General features: G+C 37.8%; 1 protein-coding gene across 1 annotated transcript in view; it reads right to left on the minus strand.

Moving 5' to 3' along the window:
• Nucleotides 1-8,339, minus strand: part of LOC140157844 (agrin-like) — a 338,313-nt gene extending 329,974 nt beyond the window's left edge. Inside the window, 1 exon segment of the mRNA XM_072181092.1 lies at nucleotides 7,624-8,339. Within this exon segment, the coding sequence (XP_072037193.1) occupies nucleotides 7,624-8,101 (478 nt within the window). The 5' untranslated portion in view covers nucleotides 8,102-8,339.
• Nucleotides 8,340-12,436: the final 4,097 nt, after the last annotated feature.

Below are 12,436 nucleotides of genomic sequence, written 5' to 3' on the forward strand. Positions count from 1 at the left end.
AGCTCTCAGAGTACAATAATTCCCTACATTCTTTTCCAACCTGGTTTTTGTTTAACATTTGACCAAAATCACCAATCTAAACACTATACAGAAAATCAATGTGCAAACTACTCCAAAACTATTTCCGTCATTTGACAAGAGCTGTAAGTATGTGTTCAACAATCATAGAACATGCTGGTTTGAAGTACATCAGGAGCAAAATTACCCGATTTCATTTCCTCTATAGTTCTGTGGCCATGGTTGTAGCTAGGATATTTTAAGTGCTGGGTGGCATTTGATGAAAATCTTTCATATAATTTGGCAATTTGTTGTCAAAATTGATCAAATTCTTGACTTATTCAACAAAATTGTGCAATTTGGGACTCTGAGTGGTGGGCTCCAATCCGGGGCTCCAATGCCATAATGGCAGCCGAGTGGTGGGCTCCAAAAATGAGTGGTGCCTGAGGTGGGCTCTACCGTCCACTGTACACCCTGTCTGTGGTACAAAATGAAGGTGCTATTGGTCTGGTCTGAATTTGTAAATATTGTGCCAAACTTATTTACTAATACCATCAACTTTACACTTAGTTCAAAATGATATTTTTGAAATTTACAAAAAATACACATTTTTCATTCCAAAAAAATATGTACTGATTTAGTCAGATCTCCGATTTTAATACTCAATGACTACTGCGTCCATAGTGAGCTACATAAACCATCTGTCCTCATCAACACATATTTTTTTAGAAAGTTGAAATGGCCGATATACGTGCAAGGGACAATTTACCCCCCCAAAAAAGCACTGTTTGTTTTCCCATACAGATTAAATTTAAAATGCTTCACTGCTGCATTACAATCAAACTCTACAGTTGGTGTGTCTAGTTTTACCTTATATTTTTAAATAAATACCAAGGCTAAATATTTTCTCTACTTTGCAATGACCTGTTTCAATAGTAAATTTGTCCTATTGTCATGGTGTATAATATGTGGAGGTAGAATGGTACTAATATTTTTATCCGATACATAACTTTTACTTTTTATTTATAGAGGGAGGAAGGATTCCAACATGTTAAGAAATGTTCATACAAACTTAAAATGCATAATTGGTAGTGTGGGGACTGGGAGGGGGTAATGTGCATGTGTGTGGAAGGCATGTGAATGGAGGGATATCACACAAAAATTATGTGTGGCGTTGGGGTGTCAGGGGTCAATGCTCATGTAGGGGAGGAGAAGGAGAACAAATTACCACTACTAGCATGTATATAGTACAATGTCATTACGATGAGTTTTTTTGGCATAAAAATGGAAAATATCCCATTTTCAACATTGTCCACTTTGCACTTTTGCAGCACACGTCAACAGAAAACTACCCTCCAAACATTACACAACACAAAAATGCGCAACCTTATAAATCTAATATATCAAGTCTTAATATGTAGAATCTTTCCTAGCCTGGTTACAATTCTGGCTGCCCGGGCATATATCTTAGCAAGTTAATACCATTCATACTGTGCAAAGCGACCACAGGACTACCGAGTCTACTGGTATACCAGGAGGGCAAGGGTCACATAGGGATGCTTCGCAAACAGCCCACTGACGACACAATTTACCTATAGGCCTGATAGCGAGATATACCATCTTCTACAAACACACCCGTTCTGCGATATTAACTACATGCAGAGACCTAGACTTCTAAATTGAAGAGGTGTCCTAATACCTATGTTGCTGTGTTACCAAACAAATCGGTCTTGATAAGGGTGAAATATCTTATCGGACAGTTAAGATTAACACATGCCACAATTAAATATGGGTGATAAATTGGAGGCCTGAACATCTAAGATTCAATTGATTAATTTGATTGTCTTCAATACGAAAGAACAGGTTCTGGAAATACATTCCTTGTCCAAAAAACTTGATGCAAACAATATTCATGAACAAATTTTGCACAGAGAAATCAAAGTGCGGAGCTAAAAAAATTTAACCTTGGATATTTTGTTATTTTGATGACAGGAATTGGTATATTTTTTTCATTTAAATTTAAACTTGCAAAATACTTATCTGGGAATGGGCTTTTAAAAGATACACAGTGTAGAACTTTTGCTGCCTGAGAATTTGTTTGCAACTTGGTCTTCAATCCGGGGTAAAAACCTGGCAAATTCAAAAGACTTTACCCACTTTGTGCAGTGCAGCGCCATCCTATTGTGTCCGCCATATCTCTAAAAGGCTAATTGGACTAAATTCAGTTTAATTTATTAATACAGCAACATGTTATTTTTCCAGTGGGGAGGGGCAAAGTGAAATTTGTGCAAAATTGCCACAAAAATTGGAAATTTTCTTCATTTCAATAGCGTTTTCAGGGCATCTGGGAGGTATGAATTCTGACTGGGGTTCTGTTTCCTGTCTCCTCTGTTTCAAACACAGCTTCTATGTGTATGTAGTACATGTACAATTTGTACATGTGCTAATTCAATCCGGGAATTCAATAAACAACAATAATCATTCATGATCAATAATCAATTGTAAGTAAACAGCATCACATGAATGGTTGAGTAGGTGTCTAAGTTTTTTGTTTTTCAAGTGGGCAAACCACACAATGCAGCCTGCAAACAACTAAACAAAAGTTTTATTTCCCACACATTTCTACTTGTGTAAGGATAATCTTATTTGAGAACAAGTTCAACACACATTGCATGTTGTCACCAAAACCACAAACGTAAAACATGATTAGAGATGACATTTCTACTTTATCTCCATAAAATATTAAAATAAACAGTTTTATACCAAGTGACTATTGACCCAATTTTCCAAGACCTACTGTATAGATGTAGTACGTATCTAGATGTGGAGAAGATGAGAAGAACTCTTAATTCTCATCTTCTCTGATTAATATGAAGCTAATTCCCATCTTCTCTGATCATGAAGCTAGAGATGTTAATGTATTATTATAGCTTTCTAGAAAAAATTTCTACTTCTATTAGGATGGAAAAAAGTACCTTGAAAAAGTAGGGAACTTGCCATCATGAACATGTTCCAGGAAAATTATTGCCAGTTGCAGCTGTCAAATTTGTGTGCATGTTCAGTTCCTAGGAAATAGCCATTTTCCAGACATGGGTAAAATAATAATTATCATTCTGCTGATAATTCACAGTTGAAGAATTTGTTTTCAAATCTCCCCCTCCCATCCAAAAAAGTATGGCGAATACTATGAATAAAACGTATAATTCCCCTAAAGTACTGACTGACAAACTTACAACATGAACATGTATCAGAATGTGAACTTTTATTTTGTTGCTCTTTGTAAAATGAGAAAGAACAGAAGCAAGATCAGGGATGAGTCTCAAGATAATTGGGGAGTGTTATCTTGTCTAGGTTAATCTTTCTTCTTTTCAAGGTTGTGTTATTTGATAGTCCAGCCAAAGTTGTCTCAGCTTGGTAGTAGGTGAAAGGTTCATCTGATAAATTGTCTTTGATACTTTGAATGGACTACAATGTATTCATCAAGCATACCATGCACATTGCACATGCAGGGGCTGCATTTTGAAAATGAGAAAAGAGCTGTAGAATGCTCTTCTGGTCTCTTCAAGAAGAGCTTCAGAAGAGCTGTCTGCACCTGTGGCCATTAAAGCATAATTTTACAAAGAATTTAATGAGTCATCTAGAGCCTAGAGGAGCTATAAATCGCTCTTGCAATTTATGCAAAGAAGAGCTGTAGAGGAATTATTGCTCTCACTCCTCTCAAAAGGCAGTCCCTGCACATGAGCCAAAATCAGACATCCTTTTTTGTACAGCCTTAGTGAGCCTGACATGTAAATTATGTAATTTCACCAAATGTTTGCATGCATGCATGTCATGGTGTGATTTTTAAACAATTTAAGTAGGTCATATTTTTTGTCTTTTACATCAGACCACCTTTCCAGCATGTAGACAGACATGTTTGATCATTAGATGTCCATAATTTGGGATGTCTGCAATTATTACGCCTGTTCCAAGAAATGCCCTGGTTTTAAGATATCACCCGATCCACAAGTAACCATCTTTAAAATAATAGCTCAGATTAGGAGCATTTATCATAATTAGTCATGAATAGACGACATTTATTTGCACCTGACGACATGAAATGATAATGTTTGATTTAGTAGATGAGTAATGTCATGTTTAAAGGAGTATTTCGTGATCCTAGCATCCTCTTTATGACATTTTTCAGTACATATCCACGAAAAGACCATATTCCCAAAATTTCAGTTGATTCCGATTTTGCGTTTGCGAGTTATGCATGATTATGTGTATGTGTATTACACGGCTCCATAGACAATACGTTGTAATTTCGCGATATCTTTGCTAAACGAATTAATTTATCTGCAAGAAATATTTTGTACATAAACTTTATCTAGCCAGAGTATTCCAGTGATATAAAAATCTCAACTTTTTTTGGGAAAAGTGGGGGGATGAGGCTGTGGATCACGAAATGCCCCTTTAAGTGCACATGCTCCATAACTTGAATGTTTTACATTAATGTGACTCGGTCAATTGCCAAAATCTCCTTCATCTTTAGACCCATATCACTCAGTAAAAAAACACACACTAGTACTACGGAACCGCACACCTCAGTAAAAAAAACACACACTACGGAACCGCACACCAAAATGCATTTTGCAATATTTCAACCCTTATACCATGAAAAAAATAGAATTACATTGTTGTACTTGTAGATATCCAAAAAATTCTTTCTAGTGAAAATTTGTAAGCCAGAATGTCATAATTCCACATTTTTGGCCGAATGGTAAAAATACAAAAAGGGATTAAAATACCAGTTTCAAACTTCAGAGTTGTAGAGTAGGGGGAAAGATCATTCAACCATGGTGAAAAGCACATGAGTGAAATTAGACCTTCCTCCTTTAAACAAATACAATGAATCAACAATCAAAATTCATGCAAGTGTGGTATGTGTGGTTGCATTGGTCCAAAATTTGGTTGCAATAAAATCTATTTTTGCTTTCGCTTTCCAAGAATCACTCCACAAATCATCAATAAGTTTTTGAAATGTTGCAGGATCTTAAAAAAAAAAAAAAAAATTCTCCAGTCTCTTGACTGCACTAGTCATTTTCTATCAGGATTATTAGAGCTTCAATAATGTAATCTACATTTTAATTCATTTCATTTACACATGAATGCAATAGCAGCAATGACTCAAATGAGAATGCCATTTTTTATTTGTCAATTTTCAGTCACTCAAAAGCTCTCAAAAGGGCATTTCGTGATCCACAGCCTCATCCCCCACTTTTCTCAAAAATAGTACCAAATATTTCTTGCAGATTAATTTGTTTAGCAAAAATATCGTCAAATTTGAATTCCGTTCTGGTATACCAGAACAAAATTACAACAGGAGCAATGCAATACACATCATGCATAACTCGCAAGTTACGCAAAATCAAAATCAACTGAAATTTTGGATATCTACTGAAAAATTTCATAATAAAGAGGATGCTAGGAACACGAAATCCACCTTTAATTGTGTAAAATGAAAACAAATATTGCTCAATAGTTTGAACTGTATACAAGAGGTTTTGTTTCTAAATTTCATATCAATTATCTCCAGAAAGATGCGTTTCATCCTCAACTTCAAGCTTTTACCGTAGCAGTCATGCAGCACTTTAAAACATGCAGAGGGAATTGCAAATGTACCAAATATGCAAATTTTTGGAACTCTTCTCTGACAATGTATGTGAGCAATGCTTTGTAAACAGGGCAGGTAAAAAGGAATTAGTTCCCGGGATTAGTTCTCATGATTATGAAATTAATAGCCTAAATTCTCTTTAATACTGTAAAGACCTGAATCATTTTAGAGTGGCCAGAAAGCTAAAACCCAACTTTTTATTCTCCCTTTTTATAAAATTACCAAGATTTTTGCCATGGTTGGCTAAACGCTCAAAGATTTGATACAAGGAATGCATGCTACACAATAGCAATGTGCCTATACCACACATCCTGATTTCTTGTTGAATTTCAATGGTAGAATGTATAGAATAAATAGCATGGACCTTGGACAGAAAATCTGGCCACTTTATAATCATATCAGTAAAAGGTACTGTACATGTATGCCAGAATTTAATATAGGCCTATAAAACCCTATATATTTATTCTGGGACTTCCCAAATTAGGTGTAGGCCGAAGTTTAAATAGCACCAATTAGCATATTATTATTATGTTGCTCAATTGCTAATTATTGTTTATACACAAAGCAAACATTGTGAACAAACCAAAACTTCTCCTGATAAATAAATAAATATAAAATGTAGGAATACATTAGTACCGGTACAATAACATGCCCTAAAAAAAATCATCTTTTTTTTCAATTGGGAAAAAACCTGTTGTACATGCAAGCTGTCATTGTGATCATGTGTATGTGTATGGTCATTCAGGATCATTAAGGGGGTACTACACCCCTGGCCAATTTTGTGCCTATTTTTGCATTTTTCTCAAAAATTATAGTGCATTGGTGATAAGTAAGATATGTATATTATAGGGGCAAGGACTACAACTACTGCACTGAAAATTCAGCGACTCAAGGCAAGTAGTTATTGATTTATTGATCAAATATTGGTTTTCCCTCATTTTTGACTCTAACTCCACAACTGTTGTCTGTGCTGAAATAAAATTTCCAGTGCAGTAGTTGTAGTCCTTGCCCCTATAATATACATATCTTACTTGTCACCAATGTGCTAAAATTTTTGAGAAAAGTGCAAAAATAGGCACAAAATTGGGCAGGGGTGTAGTACCCCCTTAAGAATTCAGGATCATTTTATGTGATAAAGTTCCAGAGGCTGAACAGCAAGTCACCTGAACAGAATCAGTTCATAAACCACCCACTCCAGCTCCAGTTATGTGGGTTTGGTGAGGGGGAGGGGAAATTCCAGGGCTCAGAATATCAGTATTCATTGACATTTGGTGCAATTACCGTAACCACCCGGGTATAAGCCCACCTTCGGCTATAAGCCCACCCCTATTTTTCAAAACATTCTGGGAACAAGGGTGCACTCAGGTATAAGCCCAGTACTAAATTTTGGCCAAGTTCTTAAATCAAATCAATGCTTTGCTCTCATATTTAAGAAAAAAAAAAAAAAAATATCAGTTGATAATTAACATTCCACACTTCTAATTTTAAGAAATTGACATAGATGATTGAAATTACTGGTACAGTGGGCATATACAAATGACAAATGGGGGATAATTGTTCTTATTTTTAAATTCAAGCACTAGCCCTTCCCCGGTTATAAGCCCACCCCCATTTTTGAAGTGAAATCTGCCATCTAGGGGGGTGGGCTTATACCCGAGTGGTTACGGTAATTATCAATGCCAGAATTTTGGGGTCCAATTCAATTCATTGAACAGGTGTGCTGAATTGCACGTTGGTGTGATAATTCTCAAAATGTGTAGTGCTATAGCAGTAGGCCTACTGATGTTGAAGAGTGTGCTGAATTTAATTTGATATCAATTTGACATTATTGACCCCTAAACTATAATTGGCAATTCGTCCACTTCACATTTTCCACATAACACAATAATCTATTTTTATAGATTATAGATGTTTACAAAAGGAAAACAAACAAACAAACACTGACAAAAAATAATCTAAAAATATTTTACCTGATACTGCGGCTTCAGCACGGTCTAAATTCCCTAAAGTAATCCTTATAAGACTAGAATTAAGCTTTAGCTGCCCGCTTCCAGGATCCTTATTTAGCAACATAACTCTGGTATCTCCAGGATGGACAACATTGTCGCAAATCATTGGGTCACCAAAACCACCAATTTTCAGTTTATTTCCCGACATGGCCGGTTCGACTTCATTTTCCAAAGTGGTCTGTCCTTTAAAAACACGAACAACTTCAACTTCGCAATCATACATCATTTTCCTTGGTTCCCGCATCACTCGGCCAATGTATCCAGATAAAACGATATTAGCCATTTCTTCGCGAAGTTCAAGAGGTTTTTCTGAGCAACTTTTGAAGTTTGAACGAGTTATTCGTACTGCATGGGTCGTGTAGGTTCCATAGTTGACCATGCACAGTAGTACCAAAACCAGGCACCAAAGGCCCGTAACTTCGCCTAGGAAGCTCGGCATCGTTGTTGATGTTGACGACGGCGTACAGTGCGATATTCAAGAAAAGTAATTTTCAAATAAATTCCACAAAAGTTATATCTATCTGTATATCATCAGTAAAAGGTGCTTCTTCTTCTGGTACAGCGAAATTCCGGCGACTTCATTGAGTTGGTAATAAATTTCGCCGGTATTTCCGAACTGTAATACCTGCACACACCACTACTGTATTTACGTACCAATTGGTGTACTGATGTACTGTTGATATATGCCGAGCGATTGTACGGCGCTACGGCTGACCGGGGTGGCGCAGTGTTGCTAAACTTCTTAGTACCAAAATCTCGCCCAAATATTGGTTAATTGACAAAAGTCATTGACGCGTATAAACGTCAGTCATAATTCGATTTATATTTAATATTATTATGATTTTTATCCCCCAGTTGGGTGCCTAACTATTATTAGTAAGAACTAATATAAATAAAGCAATGATGGAGAACTAAAGAATAAAGATCCTATTTTAATATTCCTCATCAAAGAGGAGTATAATGTGCTGTGGTGGATTGCCAATGAGATGGGTGGGGTGGGGTGGGGTGGGGTGAGGAGCAAAAAAGAAGACTAAACATGTAAAAAATTTTGGAGGAGTCCTGTAATCCATTTTTTTAAAGTTTCTCTTCTGAGAGTAAATTTTATTTCCGTCTCACTTCATTTAAATCAAAATTCTTTAGAGCTTTGAAATAATTACATTTCAGCATTTTGAGTAAAGAACAACAAAATTAAAATTTGATGGAAATCGTACAGCATTCTTCCACTCCAATTTGAAGGTACTCGTTTTCATTATCATAAACCTATCATGGCTCGACAAAAAATATCTTTTGTATACCTATTTTTATTAGAATATAATTACTGAATAATGCGCGAGTTTTAAGGTTAGGTTTAGGTTTTATTAAACAAATACATGGCAGCCAAAGGCTGAATTGTGTACCGTAAAACAAAAATACATAAATAAATATAAATATACATAAATACAATATTATTCAAAACAGACCAAGATGAGATATCAAAATGTGAGCAACCAAACAACAACTTTGGTAGGAGTCTGAGGGGGAAGAGGACTAAACCAGAGGCGAGATAACCTACTTATTGAGAAGCTGGATATAGTAGGGCACCGGGCTGTTGGCGAATCTTTCAGTGCGCATTGTCAGCCTGGTAAATTCATCATCATTCCTAAGACTCCTACCATGGACCTCCTTCCTTCTACGAGGGAGAAGCCCGCTAGTGCGAAGAAGGAAGCGACTGAGCAAATGTAAGGCAATGGCTTTCCCTCCTAGTGGAAAGGGGTTCCAAGTTGCAAGTACTGAGAGCATGTTTGTAAGAAATGTACTTGTTATAACCTAATAATATAATCTTGCAGGCCCTCTTCTGGATACGTTCAATCATCAAGGATTGCTTGACAGTAAGAGAAGAATGCCAGATGACATCGGCATATTCCAGGAGAGGGCGAACATAACAGGAATAAATGGTGATCAATTCAGTGGTGTTGAAACCAAAACGTGTTAACTTACTAAGAATAAACAATCTTTTGTTGGCATTTTTGCAAATATGATTAACTTGAGTATCCCATTAGAGATCCGCCTGGATGTAATACCAAGAACTTTGGCATGATGAACATACTTCAGAGAAGTGTTACCAATATTAAGGTCAGAACGTGGAGGTGGATTTCTCATGTAACAGACGTGGATAGCTTGACATTTATCAGGATTTAAGTAGTTCTCCAATGTAAAAACGTTTGGATCATGCATCAATTCGGAGTCCTGAGAGAAGTGATGCATGCTTCAACCTGAGACAAGCAAACCAACTAGTCTCAGCTTCAACTCGGAGTCCTGAGAGAACTGGCGTATGCTTCAACTCGAAGTAGAACTAGTGCATGCTCTTCAACTTGGAATCATAGGAGAAGTGGTTTATGCTTCAACTCAGAGTCTTGAGGGAACTGGAGCATGCTTCAACTCGGAGTCCAGAGAACGGAATGCTTCAACTCGGGATCCGGAGAGAACTGTGTAGATGCTTCAACTCGGAGTCCTGAGAGAACAGGTGTAAGGCTTCAACTCAGAGTCCTGAGGGAACTGGTGCATGCTTCAGCTCGAAGTCCTGAGAACTGACACATGCTTCAACTAGCAGTCCTGATACTGCCTGGAACATGCTTTGCCGTCCCAAGGAACTGAAGCTTGTTTCTGACTCAGGAGCATCCTTCAACTCGGCGTGCAGCTCAAGTCCTGAGAGAACTGGAGCATGCTTCAACTCGGCGTCCTGAGGGAACTCATCCTTCAACTCGGTGTGCTTCAACTCGCAGTCCTGAGGGAACTAGTGCATGCTTCAGCTTGAAGTCCTGAGAACTGACGCGTGCTTCAACTAGCAGTCCTGATACTGCCTGGAGCATGCTTCAACTCGGGTTGAAGTAACTGGGGGGGTCTTAAAAACTTCCGGGGATGTGCCACACAGACTTCCGGATGCTGACTTAGGCCTATATATCTACTTTTTTACAAGCTATCAGCAGTACCAATTTTCACGAAAAGTACACAAATCTGCCCTAATTGGACACTTTTAAGGGCACTTTTTGCCCAAATACGCCCAATTGGGCGCATTGGTCTTCACTGAAAACACATCCATCGATAGGCTATACCAAAATAATCACTGAAAAGGTCCCGGAAAAGGTAGCCTACCCCAGGCCTACCCTTTAAAACCGTGGCACATCCCCGTGTACCTTCAAACACGCCCCCCCCCCCGGTAGCTCAATCTCCTAGCTCTTAATTGGCTTTATTATAAAAACACTATCGGAATTAAAGAAAACCGTGCCCATATTAAAGCCTAAATGGTTAGCCATAACTTTTTTTTTTCAGAGAGGGGTGGAGCTGGGTGGCAAGGCGACTTTCAAGGGGGCCAAAAACCATAAAAATCAGAGGCTCCGGAAGATTTTGAATATTGGGGGGGGGCAAAATTTTGGCCTCCTCCGAGGCGCCAAACGTTGAAGGGGTGGGTGCGGGAGGGGTATCCTCTTTTGAAAGCTTTTGAAATGCATACATTTTTACATGAATTGTACCTTACATTTTGAATTATACCCTTAAATTATGAATTTTACCTTAAAATTATGAATCTGACCCTAAAATTATGAATTTTACCCTAAAATTTATGAATTTTACCCTAAAATTATGAATTTTACCCGAAAATTTATGAATTTTACCCGAAAATTATGAATTTTACCCGAAAATTATGAATTTTACCTCAGATTATTGGGGGGGGCTCTAGGAAAATCTATCAGGGGTAAAGATTTCTCATGAGGGGCGGGGAGTTATGCCGCAACCAGTAGGCATTATCACTGCAGGTATGATACTTGTATTCAATAATTTGCTAAAATTCCAATTCATTAAAAAGTGAGGGCGCACTAAAGGAAAAACGGCAGGGCATGGCAGGCTCCTGTGGCAGGGAGCAGAAATTAGCCGGTTGTAACAATTTTATTACTTTACACATTTTGGCCTATGGTCGGGATGGATTTAGTTGGGAATGGGCCCCTTTGCCCTTTTTTCTTCCTTCCCGGTTTTCTAGTTTCACTTGTTGTCAGAGGGGCACTTTTATCCTTTATTTTATTTTGTCAGGTGGGGCACGCTACTGCAAATAATTTTCATTATTAGGGTAACTTGGGGTTATAATTAACCCCAAGTTACCCTAAACTCCGGGACCTAACCCATGTTTGCATATTGGGAAATATTTAATGATTTTGATTGCACTCAAAAATGCGAATTCCGAGGTTCTTCCTGAAAAAAAAGCCCCATCAATTTGAATTCCACAATTTCTACAATCTGGAATTTCATTTTAGTATGAAACTAAAACTATAACTGCGGCATCATGGTGGTGGTGGTGGGGGGGGGGGGCCTAAACACAGTTGAAAATGTTTTTCAATTATGTTTCAGTACTAAGTTTTGACTGGGTGAAAGTGTATGTGGGTGTTTGTGGGGATGGGGTAGGATCTTTGGGGGGGGGGGGGTGTTTGGGGGGGGGGGATCAGGGGCTTTGGGTAATTTAAAACTATTCAAATTTGATTTGGGTAGGGAATATGAAAATGGACCCATCGCTGTACAAATGTTCTATGAAATATGGATGTATTGCTATACCATAAGTCAAAATGCTAGGCCCGTTGCCAGGGTTTTAGAACTTTTGCCACAATATTTTGCAGATTTTGCCAAAATGACCCATCCATATCAAAACAGATCTTGAAAAAGAGGGACCATTGTCTCTCAATGGCTGAAAATGCAACTGTATGTGGCAAGGGCAAGGGCCCCATGCAATATAGGGCGCCAAGCCAATTCA

Source organism: Amphiura filiformis, chromosome 7 (assembly GCF_039555335.1).
Source record: "Amphiura filiformis chromosome 7, Afil_fr2py, whole genome shotgun sequence".
Taxonomy (NCBI): domain Eukaryota; kingdom Metazoa; phylum Echinodermata; class Ophiuroidea; order Amphilepidida; family Amphiuridae; genus Amphiura; species Amphiura filiformis.